Source organism: Salvelinus alpinus, chromosome 20 (genome assembly GCF_045679555.1).
Source record: "Salvelinus alpinus chromosome 20, SLU_Salpinus.1, whole genome shotgun sequence".
Taxonomy (NCBI): domain Eukaryota; kingdom Metazoa; phylum Chordata; class Actinopteri; order Salmoniformes; family Salmonidae; genus Salvelinus; species Salvelinus alpinus.
This window is the reverse complement of record NC_092105.1, coordinates 32,565,877-32,578,939: the sequence shown is the minus strand read 5'-3', so window position 1 is coordinate 32,578,939 and position 13,063 is coordinate 32,565,877. Positions and strand designations below refer to the sequence as shown.

The window sequence follows — 13,063 nt, the reverse complement described above, 5'->3', positions numbered from 1 at the left end:
ACTGTAAATTGGAAAATGCAGTTAGAGAATTTAAGCTTTCTGCCCATATAAGACATGTCTATGTCCTGGAAAGTTTGCTGTTACTTACATCGTCATGCTAATCACATTAGCGCACGTTAGCTCAACCGTCCTAGTATAGGGACACTGATCCCGTAGAGGTTAAAGCTAGAGGGGGTGATTTGTCTGGCCTGACTCCATTCTATGAGTCTGTTATGCAGGCTTGGAGAGTTTTCGACATGTCCCGTAAGGCCGGCACACCACTAGGGATGTGGCTTTCTTTTTTTATAACAATGTCATCCAGTCCCGTGCTAAGAGTTCAGCCAGCCTACGTTCATGTCTGTTAGGTGTGGGGTGTACCAAGCTGAGTCATCTGATGCTGAGCAGGAGCAGATTGTTGGAGGACCTGGAAGAAAGAGCGGAGATCCGATCATCTTGCCTACTGTGAAAGGTCGTAGCTGAGGTCTGCGATTCCTTGCCAGTACTTCATCGGCAGTTTGTGACTGATACTTCCAACTCTGATCGATGGACAGAGGGTCTGGATTATGTGTTCCCTGCGCTGAATGTAAGTGCTGCGGTGGGGGCATTCGAGAAGGACATGGGTATGCTGTTCTCCTTTGACACCCCGGAGCTGGGGGTGTTCAATGCGGTGGGAAAGAAGGCCACATACATAATATGTGTAAAAGTGTTCCCTGCTTCTTCCCTGGAAGGGGTAAAATTGACGAGGTGGGCGGATGTGTTGGTCAAGGTGCCTCCCCAAAAGGCTGTTGGCGGTCTTTATATAAACTGCCTATTGATAAGAGGACAGCTGACCTCCAATGGAGGATAATACATGGAGCTATAGCCACCAACATGCATCTGGTACACCTGGATCCAACTGTTGGGGAGGGGTATCCATTCTGTGCTGAGTCTGAAACTCTGGCACATCTGTGTCCCAGGTTGGTCGGGATGATTTGACCTGATCACTACTTGGTTCTCAGCTCTGGGAGAGGTTTTCTCTTCCCAACTGTTTATATTTGGGCCAAAGTACAGGTTTAGTCTAAGGGGTGTAGTGTTCTTAATGAACCTTTCTGGCGCAGGCGTTCCGCTAGCGACCCACCTCGACAACATCCGGTGAAATTGCAGAGCGCCAAATTCAAAATACAGAAATAGTCATAATAAACATTCATAAAAAATACAAGTGTTATACATCGGCTTAAATATTACCTTCTTGTTAATCCACCCACTTTGTCAGATTTCAAAAAGGCTTTATGGCAAAAGCATACCATGAGATTATCTTACAAAAGCATACATACATTTACAACCAAGTAAAGGAATTACAAAAGTCAGAAATAGCGATTAAAATGAATCACTTACCTTTGAAGATTTTCATATGGTTGCAGTCACAAGAATCCCCGCTACACAATAAATGTTACTTTTGTTCGATAAAGTCCCTCTTTATATCCCAAAAACTCAGTTTTGTTGGCACGTTTTGTTCAGTAATCCACTGGCTCAAAGGCGGTCAAAACATGCAAACGAATACATCCTAATAGTACCGGTAAAGTTCGTCGAAACATGTCAAACGATGTTTATAATTAATCCTCAGGTTGTCAATTGTCTAAATAATCAATAATATTTCAACCGGACAATAGCGTATTCAATAGAAAGGAAAAACAACGAAGGGCGCGCACTCGGTCATGCGCACAAACCAGCTCTGCATTCTTCCTCAGTCCACAGACAGAAAGGTCTCATTCTTCTTAATTTTTCAGAAAACAAGCCTGAAACAATGTCTAAAGACTGTTGACATCTAGTTGAAGCCATAGGAACTGCAATCAGGGTCCTAACCCATTAGATACTCTATAGGCATTCAATTGATAATACCCACATAAAAAAATCCCACTTCCTGGATGGATTTTCCTCAGGTTTTCGCCTGCCATATCAGTTCTGTCATACTCACAGACATTATTTTAACAGTTTTGGAAACTTTAGAGTGGTTTCTATCCAAATCTACCAATTATATGCATATCCTATCTTCTGGGCCTGAGTAACAGGCAGTTTACTTTGGGCATGCTTCTCATCCAGACGTCAAAATACTGCCCCCAAGCCATAAGAAGTATTAACTTTGTGTCAGGGGCAGCTAAATTAGCATTCTGGAAAATGAAAGAGCAGTATTCGGGGACAGGGGTCTGTGGACGTGGTGGGCATGCTGGAGGAGATGTTGGCAGCAAGACAGAGGGATAAATTTGCCTATTACAAACTGGTTAATGACATTGGGCTGTTATGAGCATATGTGGTATTCAGTAGTTGTTGTGTTAAGTTACAGTAGAGGAAGATTTGGTGTTGTGTTTGGTTTTAATTGATGTTTAACCATTGATGTTTGAGGGTTTATTGTGTTGTGGGTTCCCAGACCTAAAGTTATTTTTAAACTCCCTCTCTCTCTCTTGCTCTCTCTCCTCCTCCTCTTCCCCATGGTCAGTCACATGGCTGTGTGTGAGTTACAGCCCTCAATCAGACTGTGTGGAGATTGAACAATCTGTTTGTTGGATTGACGCCTACACACATTGCGCAGCCTAAACATGCATATTATACTGTATCGACTGTGTATAGAGTATTAGCTCATTCAAATGCCACCTCTGACAGCAACCGGGCCGTGTGTGTGTGTGTGTGTGTGCGTGTGCGTGTGCGTGGGTGTGTGTGTGTGTGTGTGCGTGTGTGTGGGTGTGTGTGTGTGTGTGTGTGTGTGTGTGTGTGTGTGTGTGTGTGTGTGTGTGTGTGTGTGTGTGCGTGTGCGTGGGTGGCTGTGTGTGTGTGTGTGTGTGTCTGACAGCCGTGGGGAAGCAGTCGTGTTAATATACGCTGATGCTTTTTTCTGGCTTCTCTCTCTCTGTGGTAATTATCTAGGACCCAGCAGGAGGTCTGGTGAAACAGTACCACACGCGCACACACACACAAACACACCTTAATTTACATGGCTGTAAGCATCGGTTAGCTGACTGAACTGGAGAACTCAGTCCTCCATTAAACAGTATCATGAAGAGCCAGGTTAGGGAGGTAATGGTAGATTTGTCATGATAGTTTATCAGAAATGGATTACATAATTTGACATGGATTACATTACATGTGATTATTTACGGCAACGCTGTGGGTTGTAACATGGCTCCCCATGCTAGCATGTTAACATTAAGCTTACCCTAGAGACAATGATTAAACAGTGCGATAAAGGGTATGGAGAAAGCAAACTATAGGATAAGAATAATGGGACAGTGGATGAAGCTACAGCTGACAAGAAAATGTTGGTTAACACTTTATTTTGATAGTCCATCTATAGATGCTCCACTAACTATCAATCGACTATCATTAACATGTCATGCATGTCTTTGGACTTGCAGCAGGGAAGCATCTGTAGATATCACCAAACATTGTGCTATTTGGTAAACTAGTCCGTCTCTGCCACCATTTCACCCATTCCTATTTGCTGCCGCCAGCTACTACCCGCAGTTGTTTTTTTATGAGTGTTCTGAGATGGAATTATGCGTTCTGTTATTGCTTCTGATGCTGTTTCCATTCCTGCTGACCGCCTGCGTTCTCCTATAATCTCATTCTCTTAAAAGGTAGTGCTGGCCCCCGGGGCACTTATCATCATGGCTGTTTGCAGGTTAATATCTACGCTCTCTGCTCTGCATCCAAGCTGTCCTTTGTGTATGAGTGTGAGAGTGTGTGTGTGTTTGATATCACTGAGAATGAATGTCACCTTAGGGAAAGCAGCATTGACTGCACATACTGTGTTGTTCTCACAGCCTCACTGCTTCTCTACTCAAGAGCAATGCTCCTCTACATTATAACTCTACAGGGAGGAAGGCATGCTACTGGTTATCGCATCTGGGTTCAAATAGTATTTAACATCTTTCAAATACTGTCATTGAGTGTTTGTTTGAGCCTGAATATAATGCCAGATGGGCAGAGTTTGCACTTTTGGAATTATACCATTGGTTCCATTTTGTCCAGGCATGCTCAATAAAGCATATTTTAAATGTTGTTTGAACCCTGCTATGTCTGCTGTTAATGTGTTCAGTGTTGGGACTGAGGCTAACCCGTGTCTGTAACAATAACAACTCACAATAGGGAGACTGTTTGAGTGGCCGTACCATGTAGTGTTTCTGAGCACCAAGTAGAATGGATGATGAAGTCACAGTCTATATTGATTTTATTCCACTCATCAAGTGCATTAGTCTCATGTCTTTACCACATCAAGATTGATCATGTGTTCTGGCAATTTACAAATGGAGGAATGAATGCAGTGTACATTTTATAGGATGACTGTGACTAATGAATGTATCTCACAGGATGACTTTATTATCAACATGACTGGACACATTCATTCGTCAGGATGACATTAAGAATCATCCCCTATGGCTGCATGGACTCTAATGCTCTCTCTGACTTTGTCTCCTCTTCCCCTCGGCCCTTCTTCCTCTCCTTCCCTGTCCCCTCCCCTCCTCCCTTGTCCTCTCCTCCTCTTCTCTTCCTCAGAGCCCCATTTCATCTCAGCCTATGATGTGGGTCTCTTCACATTCTTCTTCCTGCGTGAGAACGCTGTGGAACACGACTGTGGGAAGACCGTCTACTCCCGGGTGGCCCGCGTCTGTAAGAACGACATCGGAGGGCGGTTCCTACTGGAAGACACCTGGACCACCTTCATGAAGGCCAGGCTGAACTGCTCGCGCTCCGGAGAGATCCCCTTCTACTATAACGAGCTGCAGAGCACCTTCTATCTGCCTGAACAAGACCTCATCTACGGGATATTCACCACCAATGTGTGAGTGATGAGTAATAGTCTTCTTATGCAAGACACACACACACACACACACACTCAGGAAAACACACACACACACACACTCATATACAGGTGCAGTACACACGCACGCACCCTCTCCCACCCCCACGCTAACTCCATTACTGCAGTTTCAGGCCTAATGATTATCATTATTCAGCATCCACTTCTTGAGAACACTTAAGCTGTGTTTGAATACTCATACTAACTGCACTAGCCATACAATTTATGACATAAATTGAGTATATAGTATGCGTATTGGTCATAGTATGGGTATAGTTAGTATGCAAAAGTTCCCGGATGTCATTCGCCAAAATACGAAGTATACAAACAGTAGACACTCTTTCCATGCTTTTAGTGCCCATAATGCAATTCTTCAGAAAATGGGTTGAGGGTTCACATTTTTTTCAGATTTTAAGAAAATGGCGTAAAATATGCAGCCAAAATCCAACGAGAAAGAATAAAAATACATAGCTTTAACTAATTATAATGTTAAGAATGTTAATGTTAAGAACATTTTTAGCAAATAAGTTACCTTACACGTTATGTTGGCTGACAATTTGTTAGCTATGCTATCCTTACAAACAGTGGTGGAAAAAGTATCCAATTGTCATACTCAAGTAAAAGTGAAAGTCTTAAAGTATTTGGTTTTAAATATACTTAAGTATCAAAAGTAAATGTAATTGCTAAAATATACTTAAGTAACAAAATATTTTCAAATTCCTTATTTAAAGCAAACCAAGAGGCACCATTTTCTTGTTTTTTAAGTTTACGGAAAGCCAGGGGCACACTCCTAAAATCAAGACATCATTTACAAACGAAGCATGTGTTTAGTGAGTCCGCCAGATCAGAGGCTGTAGGGATGACCAGGGATGTCCTTTTGATAAGTGTGTGAATTAGACAATTTTCCTGTCCTGCTAACCATTCAAATTGTATCAAGTATTTTTACTTAAGTACTTTACACCTCTGCTTACAAACCACATAGCATATCATTACAGCAGTAGGTAGCGGTATGTTAGCTAGCTAGCTAGCTAACGTTAGTTGGCTACTATTACATCAAACTTGCCAGTATATTAACTATATGCTATCTAACTAACTACCCAACGTTTATTGACTTGATTATCCCTGTCATTCTTAGCTAAGTGGTATAGTCGTTGTGCGTTCTCAATGGACATTTGGGTGCTTTCGTAAATTCGCTCTGGCTATCTACTCCGATTTCAGAGCACTCTCGTCTGAGTGTACGAGAGCGCAGAATAACTGATGAATTTGCGAACGCTCAACACCCGTTGAATATGGCCGGTGTCAGTAAACGTTGGCAAAAAAGGCGTAATAAAATTGTTGCCAGCAGCACAGTTACTGTCACCAACGCTCTGAATAACATGACAATTGCCTAACCAGCTCTGCTAGGGCGAGTAAAATAGTCAGAGTGAGGTGTTCTCTCATTTGTGTCTGGAAGTAGCTAGCAAGTTAGCCAGTTAGCTTGGGTGCTTGACTGCAGTTGTAAGGTCAGAACGCTCGAATCAACCCTACTGCCAGAGCGTCCAGTGTGCTCTGAACGCTCCCAGAGCGAAACACTCTGAATTTACAAACGGGCAATCTGACAACACTCTGAATTTACGAACGCTCAGATTGAATTTAAGAACACACCTGAAGTTGTAAAATGTCTAGCTAGTAATTTGTTATGCTAACAAGCTAGCAAGAGGTTGAATAGCAACAGCATCAACTTCCAGTAGACAGGCGAAGCGCTAGTACGCTCAACTGAAAGGATACCGTTCGTTTACAGTATACTAAAATGAACTAATAGTATGTAGTATATTCTCATTAAGTATGTATTATGCAGTATGTTAGTATGTCATCGACGGGGCTGTAGTGGAGCAGATTGAGAGCTTCAAGTTCCTTGGCGTCCACATTACCAACAAACTTAAATGGTCCAAGCACACCAAGACAGTCGTGAAGGGGGCAAAACCTATTCCCCCTCAGCAGACTGAAAATATTTGGCATGGGTCCTCAGATCCTCAAAAGGTCCTACAGCTGCACCATCGAGAGCATCCTGATGGGTTGCATCACTGCCTGGTATGGCAACTGCTCGGCCTCTGACCGCAAGGCACTCCAGAGGGTAGTGTGTACGGTCCAGTACATCACTGGGGCCAAGCTTTCTGCCATCCAGGACCTCTATACCAAGCGGTGTCAGAGGAAGGCCCTAAAAATTGTCAAAGACTCCAGCCACCCTAGTCATGGCAAGCGGTACCGGAGCGCCAAGTCCAGGTCCAAGAGGCTTCTAAACATCTTCTACACCAAGACATAAGACTTCTAAACATCTAACCAAATGGCTACCCAGACTATTTGCATCCCCCCCCCCCCCCCTCCTATTTTAAACTGCTGCTACTCTCTGTTATTATCTATGCATAGTCACTTTAATAACTCTACCTACATGTCCATATTACCTCAATTACCTTGACTAACCGGTGCCCACGCACATTGACTCTGTCCCCTGTATATAGCCTTGCTATTGTTATTTTACTGCTGCTCTTTAATTACTTTCTACTTTTATTTATTTTCTTTTTTTTGTATTTTTCTTAAAACTGCATTGTTGGTTAAGGGCTTGTATGTGAGCATTTCACTGTAAGGTCTACCTACACCTGTTGTATTCGGCGCATGTGACAAATCAAATTTGACTTGATTTGATTAGTATGAGTATTCGAACACAGCTTTAGCCTGATTTGAGCAAGTGAGGCAGAGTAAGGCAGAGAGCCTTTTTCATTACACATTCTACCTGCACTAATGAGAATCAGGATGGTTAGAGGAAGGAATCTGTGGTTGTTTTTCCAAATGGTACCCTATTCCCTACATAGTTTACTACTTTTCCTTTTCCTATAGTGCACTACCCTATGGGCCCTGATCAAAGGTAGTGCACTACATAGGGAATAGGGTGCTATCCGCAACACATCCTGTGTGTTACTGTACTGTGTGAGCTGTGTCCTGACTCATAAGCCTGGGTTACACAGACCATTGTTTAAGGAATGCGGTATCATCCACTTCACTAGAGGGAGAAATGAGTGTGAGCAGAACAGAAGACTCATCCACAATGTGGATGTTGCCCTTTTGTGGAAAAGAAAGAACATGAATGTGGTCCATAGGTGAAGAGGAAGTGAGAGAGTTTTGCCCTTTTCTGAAAGAAAGAAAATCTCACTGTGATGCTTTCACAGACTGAGGTTTTGGAGTGTGGAGTTGAGTGGGTGTGGTATAGTACAGTTGTTGGTATTCAGATCTGTTCCATGCTCTGCTCTGCTGTGCTCTGCTCTCTCTCAGGGGAGAGGAATCCTCCCCCTCGCCTTCTGCTGCTCTCACCTGTAAAGTTCTGACTCCCAGTAGGTGGCTGCTCTCCATCACTACCAGAGCTGAGGCTATCATTACTTCTCAGTACAGGACATATGTGCGTGGATGTACATGTGCGTGTGTGTGTTTGTGTGTGTATGCCTCCCTCTTTCCCATTCCAATCTTTTGTCTCGGTCCCTCTCTCTCTCCCAATCCCCCTGTCTCTCCCTAAAACTATTCTGAATAGTGTGATATCATAATGCAATCACAGGAAGCACTGTCTCCATCTGTCTGTGTTAAATTGAACATGGTCAAAGAACTCCCAGGAGTTTGAACTGTAAAACAGAACAGAGAGAGGGAGGGAGGGAGGGAGGGAGAGAATTAAGGAGGGAGTGAATGGGGAGATAGAGAGCGTTTGAGAGAGAGAGAGAGATATGCTGTCCTCCATCTGCATTTGCTGAACTTTTAGCAGCTGACTGGGTTTGCAATCATTATCTCGTCAGAGTAGTGAACTTAAGACCCCCAGAGTACGCTGAGGCCTTATAATTAACTCTAGAACTTATTGGCATCTTCCTCCCTCGTCCTTCCCTCTGTTACGGCCTCTGAGTGAGGCTGCACAGCATCTGTGTTTCTCACATTGAAATGGGACTGTCACTGGCTAATGTAGAAAATCCTGAGGTGATTTCATTGCAATGGCTTTCTCCATATTTGGTATGCGTTCTGAATGAGCAGCTGGATGCTGCTGCAGGTGTTATCGTAGAAGAAGCTGATTGGCTCACACAGTGATCTGATTTGACATGTCTCCTCAGTAACCTGGTAACCATGGTGTCCTGGCATGGTGTAATGTGTGCAGGGTGATCCATATTTTTGCCTGATTTTTTTCTAAACTTTTTCCTTCACCTCCAACATAATAACATCAAATTCACCTTGAAATGAGCTATATTGCCCCTGGAGCATGTTGGGTAAGAATCAAATATATTTACTATTACTATGATTATTCACTTTACTTTTACAAATTATTCTTTCAGCTAAAAATACTACTTCCAGGCACCTTTTTTAGCATGTGCACAAGACACTAATCTTTTGTACTGTATTGTAACATAGCTGCTGCTGTTTTATAGCTACCTGACTCAGTCTCCACTCGTGAAAGTGATTGTTTCAGACTATAGCATTGTAGCTCAGATACTGCATTGTTATGGAGTAAAAGTATATATGGATGGGCCTCCCAAGTGGCGCAGTGGTCTAAGGCACTGCATCGCAGTGCTACAGTAGCAGTGCCACTAGAGATCCTGGTTTGAGTCCAGGCTGTGTCGTAGCCGGCCGCAACCGAGAGACCCATGAGGCAGTGCACAATTGGCCCAGCGTCGTCCGTGTTAGGGGAGGGTTTGGCCGGCCGGGATATCCTTGTCCCATCGCGCTCTAGCGACTCCTGTGGCAGGCCAGGCGCAGTGCACGCTGACACGGTTGCCAGGTGTACGGTGTTTCCTCTGACACATTGGTACGGCTGGCTTCCGGGTTAAGCGGGCATTGTGTCAAGAAGCAGTGCGGCTTGGCTAGGTCGTGTTTCGGAGGACGCATTACTCTTGACCTTCGCCTCTCTCTCGAGTCCGTACGGGAGTTGCAGCGATGGGACAAGACTGTAACTACCAATTGGATACCACGAAATTGGGGAGAAAAAGGTGTAAAACAATTTATTAAATAAAAAATAAATATATATGGATAATCTTAGCCTTACTTCATTTTCTGCTCGCTGCCTCCCTGCCTGTCGTACGGTACAGGGGATGCTGAGTGTGCTTTTTGTTTCTGCTGCGATGCAGGTATTCACTGAGGTTGGAAAAACATTTTTACCTTAACTGTGTCCCAAATTCCATAGGGCTCTGTTGAAAAGTAGTTCACTATATGGGGAATATGGTACCATGTGGAACACACTTGATGTATTTTTTCTGTTTTTTTTCAATTGAGGTGAGGTGCACAGACTGCATTAGCTCCATATACCCTGCTGAGACTAGAGCCTGCCAATGATAGGCACAGCACATCTGTTACTGTGTGTGTGTGTGTGTGTGTGTGTGTGTGTGTGTGTGTGTGTGTGTGTGTGTGTGTGTGTGTGTGTGTGTGTGTGTGTGTGTGTGTGTGTGTGTGTGTGTGTGTGTGTGTGTGTGTGTGTGTGTGTGCGCACGCGCACGCACTTGTGTGTAGTTGTGTGTGTGTTAGAAAGTATTTTGGAATCCAGGTGTCTCTATGGCACACATACAGTGTATATATACAGTGGGGAGAACAAGTATTTGATACACTGCCGATTTTGCAGGTTTTCCTACTTACAAAGCATGTAGAGGTCTGTAATTTTTATCATAGGTACACTTCAACTGTGAGAGACGGAATCTAAAACAAAAATCCAGAAAATCACATTGTGTGATTTTTAAATAATTAATTTGCATTTTATTGCATGACATAAGTATTTGATACATCAGAAAAGCAGAACTTAATATTTGGTACAGAAACCTTTGTTTGCAATTACAGAGCTCATACGTTTCCTGTAGTTCTTGACCATGTTTGCACACACTGCAGCAGGGATTTTGGCCCACTCCTCCATACAGACCTTCCCCAGATCCTTCAGGTTTCGGGGCTGTCGCTGGGCAATACGGACTTTCAGCTCCCTCCAAAGATTTTCTATTGGGTTCAGGTCTGGAGACTGGCTAGACCACTCCAGGACCTTGAGATGCTTCTTACGGAGCCACTCCTTAGTTGCCCTGGCTGTGTGTTTCGTTTCGTTGTCATGCTGGAAGACCCAGCCACGACCCATCTTCAATGCTCTTACTGAGGGAAGGAGGTTGTTGGCCAAGATCTTGCGATACATGGCCCCATCCATCCTCCCCTCAATACGGTGCATTCGTCCTGACCCCTTTGCAGAAAAGCATCCCCAAAGAATGATGTTTCCACCTCCATGCTTCACGGTTGGGATGGGTTCTTGGGGTTGTACTCATCATCCTTCTTCCTCCAAACACGGCGAGTGGAGTTTAGACCAAAAAGCTCTATTTTTGTCTCATCAGACCACACGACCTTCTCCTATTCCTCCTCTGGATCATCCAGATGGTCATTGGCAAACTTCAGACGGGCCTGGACATGCGCTGGCTTGAGCAGGGGGACCTTGCATGCGCTGCAGGATTTTAATCCATGATGGCGTAGTGTGTTACTAATGGTTTTCTTTGAGACTGTGGTCCCAGCTCTCTTCAGGTCATTGACCAGGTCCTGCTGTGTAGTTCTGGGCTGATCCCTCACCTTCCTCATGATCATTGATGCCCCACGAGGTGAGATCTTGCATGGAGCTCCAGACCGAGGGTGATTGACCGTCATCTTGAACTTCTTCCATTTTCTAATAATTGCGCCAACAGTTGTTGCCTTCTCACCAAGCTGCTTGCCTATTGTCCTGTAGCCCATCCCAGCCTTGTGCAGGTCTACAATTTTATCCCTGATGTCCTTACACAGCTCTCTGGTCTTGGCCATTGTGGAGAGGTTGGAGTCTGTTTGATTGAGTGTGTGGACAGGTGTCTTTTATACAGGTAACGAGTTCAAACAGGTGCAGTTAATACAGGTAATGAGTGGAGAACAGGAGGGCTTCTTAAAGAAAAACTAACAGGTCTGTGAGAGCCGGAATTCTTACTGGTTGGTAGGTGATCAAATACTTATGTCATGTAATAAAATGCAAATTAATTACTTAAAAATCATACAATGTGATTTTCTGGATTTTTGTTTTAGATTTCGTCTCTCACAGTTGAAGTGTACCTATGATAAAAATTACAGACCTCTACATGCTTTGTAAGTAGGAAAACCTGCAAAATCGGCAGTGTATCAAATACTTGTTCTCCCCACTGTATATATATATAAATGGGATATATATATAAATGGGATCCATATATGTACAGTGCATTCGGAAAGTATTCCATTCAGACCCCTTGACTTTCAAAGGTTTTTCTTTATTTTTACTATTTTCTACATTGTAGAATAATAGTGAAGACATAAAAACTATGAAATAACACATATGGAATCATGTAGCAACCAAAAAAGTGTTAAACAAATTAAAAAATATGTTATATTTCAGATTCTTTAAAGTAGCCATCCTTGGCATTCTCTAAACCAGCTTCATGAGGAATGCTTTTCCAACAGTCTTGATGGAGTTCCCACATATGCTGAGCACTTGCTGGCTGCTTTTCCTGTGGTCCAACTCGTCTCAAACCATCTCAATTGGGTTGAGGTCAGGTGATTATGGAGGCCAGGTCATCTGATGCAGAACTCCTTCACTTTTTTGTCCTGTTGAAAAAAAAATGGTAGTCCCACTAGGCGTGAACCAGATGGGATGGAGTATCACTACAGCATGCTGTGGTAGCCATGCTGGTTAAATGTGCCTTGCTTCACGGTGGGAACCACACATGCGGAGATCATCCGTTCACCTACAGTACTCTGCGTCTCACAAAACTACGGCGGTTAGAACCAAAAATCTCAAATTTGGACTCATCAGACCAAAATACAGATTTACACCAGTCTAATGTCCATTGCCCGTGATTCTTGGCACAAGCAAGTCTCTTCTTCTTATTAGTGTCCTTTAGTAGTGGTTTCTTTGCAGCAATTCGACCATGAAGGCCTGACACACGCAGTCTCCTCTGAACAGTTGATGTTGAGATGTGTCTGTTACTTGAACTCTGTGAAGCATTTATTTGGGCTGCATTCTGAGGTGCAGTTAACTCTAATGAACTTGTCCTCTGCAGCAGAGGTAACTCTGGGTCTTCCTTTCCTGTGGCGGTCCTCATGCGACCCAGTTTCATCATAGCGCTTGATGGTTTTTGTGACTGCACTCGAAGAAAAGCTCAAAGTTCTTCAAATTTTACGCATTGACTGACCTTCATTTCCCAAAGTAATGATGGACTGTTGTTTATCTTTGCTAATTTG

At 43.6% G+C, this 13,063-nt stretch overlaps 1 protein-coding gene across 2 annotated transcripts in view; it reads left to right on the top strand.

Moving 5' to 3' along the window:
- The window catches only part of LOC139546675 (semaphorin-5B-like), a 155,580-nt gene that overhangs the window by 123,492 nt on the left and 19,025 nt on the right, over positions 1-13,063 (top strand). For both annotated transcript variants that reach the window (XM_071355326.1, XM_071355325.1), the window contains one exon: positions 4,507-4,792. In XM_071355326.1, coding sequence (XP_071211427.1) covers positions 4,507-4,792 — 286 coding nt within the window. The remainder of the gene's footprint in view (positions 1-4,506; positions 4,793-13,063) is intronic.